This window comes from Octopus bimaculoides, chromosome 2 (genome assembly GCF_001194135.2).
Source record: "Octopus bimaculoides isolate UCB-OBI-ISO-001 chromosome 2, ASM119413v2, whole genome shotgun sequence".
NCBI lineage: Eukaryota > Metazoa > Mollusca > Cephalopoda > Octopoda > Octopodidae > Octopus > Octopus bimaculoides.
In genome coordinates this window covers 143,313,294-143,316,273 of record NC_068982.1, presented here as the reverse complement: position 1 = coordinate 143,316,273, position 2,980 = coordinate 143,313,294, and the positions used below count along the sequence as shown (strand labels likewise).

At 36.6% G+C, this 2,980-nt stretch overlaps 1 protein-coding gene across 1 annotated transcript in view; it reads right to left on the bottom strand.

Annotated features, from left to right (window-relative positions):
• LOC106880576 (glutamate receptor ionotropic, NMDA 2A) overlaps nucleotides 1–2,980 on the bottom strand; it is a 157,764-nt gene that overhangs the window by 142,284 nt on the left and 12,500 nt on the right. Inside the window, exon 3 of the mRNA XM_052965894.1 lies at nucleotides 824–1,013. Within this exon, the coding sequence (XP_052821854.1) occupies nucleotides 824–1,013 (190 nt within the window). The remainder of the gene's footprint in view (nucleotides 1–823; nucleotides 1,014–2,980) is intronic.

Below are 2,980 nucleotides of genomic sequence, written 5' to 3'. Positions count from 1 at the left end.
TTGAAAACCGATGCTGGTATGTTTATGTCCCCGTAACTTAGCAGTTCGGCAAAAGAGACCGATAGAATAAGTACTAGGCTTACAAAGACTAAGTCCTGGAATCGATTTGTTCGACTAACGGTAGTGCTCTAGCATGGCCACAGTCAAATGACTGAAACGAATAAAAGAAAAAGGAACGTCATAGGAAACGCTTACAAGGCATGTGTTTACAAGACAACATTTATTGTAAACAAAATGTGAGAAATATTTCTCTGAGAAAAGTATTAATTGTTAAGTGGATCTCAGTATTAGAATAAAACGAGTACACTGGCTCTCCGTCGGTTAGGACGACGAGGGATCCAGTTGACCCGATCAATGAAATAGCCTGCTTCTGAAATTCACGTGCAAGTGGCTGAGCACTGCACGAACACGCGTAAAATTAAGGTAGTTTTCAAAGAGTTTCAGTGTGACACAGAATGTGACAAGGTCATCCTTTCGAAAACAGATACTATTTATTTTTGTCAGCTTAGTGGACTGGAACAACGAGAAATCAAGTGTCTAGCTCAAGGGACAGTCGCAAGGAATCGTACTCATGACCTTATGAGTGTGAGCCGACTGCCCTAACCACTAAGCCACGCGCCTTTCACAAAAAATATATAAATATTTAAAAGAGGGTCATTGAGTTAGTAAAAGTTGAACACCCACTTGTTCGAAGGATCAAAGATATAGACACAACTGAATTATAAAACGTTTGCGAAGATAGTAAAGAAGGTTTAATAGAAAATAATGCAAAAAAAAAAAAACTGCTATTATAAGCAAAAGAGACATAATAAGTTTGATTTACCTAGAAAGGCAGTTGGTGAGACAGCTCCTTCTCGAATGGCCACAATAATGGTGATGCCTGTTTCCAAAAATGGTACGGTGAAGTCGACGGCTTTGCTACGTTCTGGAGTAATTTTCATTGAAGTCATGATAAAATCTGCTTTATCATCCAGTATGGATCGCACCAAACCGTTCCATTCTCCGTTAGTTTGCTACAGATATAAATAAAAATCATGTATTATACGAATAATATCAATACTGCCCTAAAAATAATCAACGCTTTACGGAGAGTAAAAACCGTTAATATTAAACTAAATATTGGGAATATAGCAGACCTTCTTCAGATACGTTACGTTTGCGGGACAAAATCGAATGTCCAATATTATTGGAGAGGAAGTGTAGTGATTATAATTCTTGTATTTTTTGTTTGTATATGATATGAAAATCTAATCTTACGCGCAAAACTAAAATAGACTTGTTCAGAGCTGCAGTTAAAACAGTTTTATTTTATGGTTCGATAACATGGACACATGCAGCTCCCATGAAGCAAACTCTAAATGGCACGTAGGCGAGAATGCATCGTGCTGTTCTAAATATTTCGTTGCATCACCACTTGAATAATAAAGTTATAGCAAGGCATTCCATATATCACAGAGCAATACGAAAGTACAGGCTGAGATTTATTGGTCACTGCTGACATAACAAGGAGATAAAAACTGGAGATCTCTAGCATTCTTTTCATGATAAACGGGGAAGAGTAGAACAGCAAAAACATCAATCATTTGCTAGAAGACACTCGAATTCATTATCAAAGAGCTTAAAACGTCATCGATGACAGACAGAAATGGAAGAATCAGGAATGCTGAGGAACTCTCGCTCCATTAACACGCTATCTTGTAGAAATCAGTCTAAATGGAAGGGTTCCTGTATAGTCCTGTGACCGCCAACATCGAGCAGAACTTTGTTGGAAGGCATTCCACATGTGAGAATCCCTTGTTTCGTTTCAGATATAGTATATAATCTGGAATACATTATCGAAAATGCGATTTATTATTGCAAGAATAAGGCCTCATTTGAGGGAGGTTTGACATCCGTTTCTAACAGGATGAGTCATCACGTAGAGGCTTTTGACATGCTTTCGTTGATAATTTACTTAATATAGATGTACGAGTCAATGAGAGATTTATTATTTAAAATAAACAACACAGCTAGAAAGAAGGGTAGGCGAGTGTAATTAAAGCCTCATGATTAAAAGAGTTCTATCCATGACCCTCCCAATTTTTAGTCAAGCATATTGTATTTAGGACAGAATTATCATATATATCCAATCTCTCAAAGTCATGGACACAACGTCTTCCAGACTAAATAATTTAGTGTTGTGTCGACGCCTCCAGGCGAAGAAGTAGGTTCTCCCAAGACATATAAATAGAGGTTGTCTGGCCGTGGTAGGAGTGTTGAATAGCAGCTGTGTAGCGGTTGAGTAGAGATCATCCGAAGGTGCTAGATAGCAGTAGCGTTGAGACATAACATTTAGATATAAGATAACAACAGACTGGTGTAAGGAGATTTAGCTGCTATTTTTTGAAAGTCGATGGAATTGTTGGAAGCTCCTTCTTTAGATCGTCACTTACATATTCATTCCTGTACGATACCTTCAATAATCATAAGAGAAGTGAAGTAATCTTGACCAGGAGTGATAGCTAGGTCAATCGTTGGGAGCTTAGGTTTACTAAACAGAGTCAATGAGAGAATATTTACACGAATATCTAAAATATATTTGAGTTTCAATGTGTATCTTCTCCGCCATAATCCGGGATATTGATGCGGCATTATCAATAATGTAGCTCGTGATTTTATAATCTATTTAAATTCTTACAAATACTCACAAAACGTTCTTATAATTATATTGTGGCAATAAAGTTTAGAGAAATTGTGGATACATCTAAAGTGTAAAGGGGTTAGGTAATATAGCTTTCTCTTGTAAATGCATTAGCTTAGCATACACACGCACACACAGAACCAAACATACTCTCGCACACATACATACACACACATACACACACAGAACCAAACATTCCCGCCCGCGCGCACACACACATACATATATATGTATATGTATATATATATATATATATATATATATATAAATATATATAAATATAAATATATATAAATATAT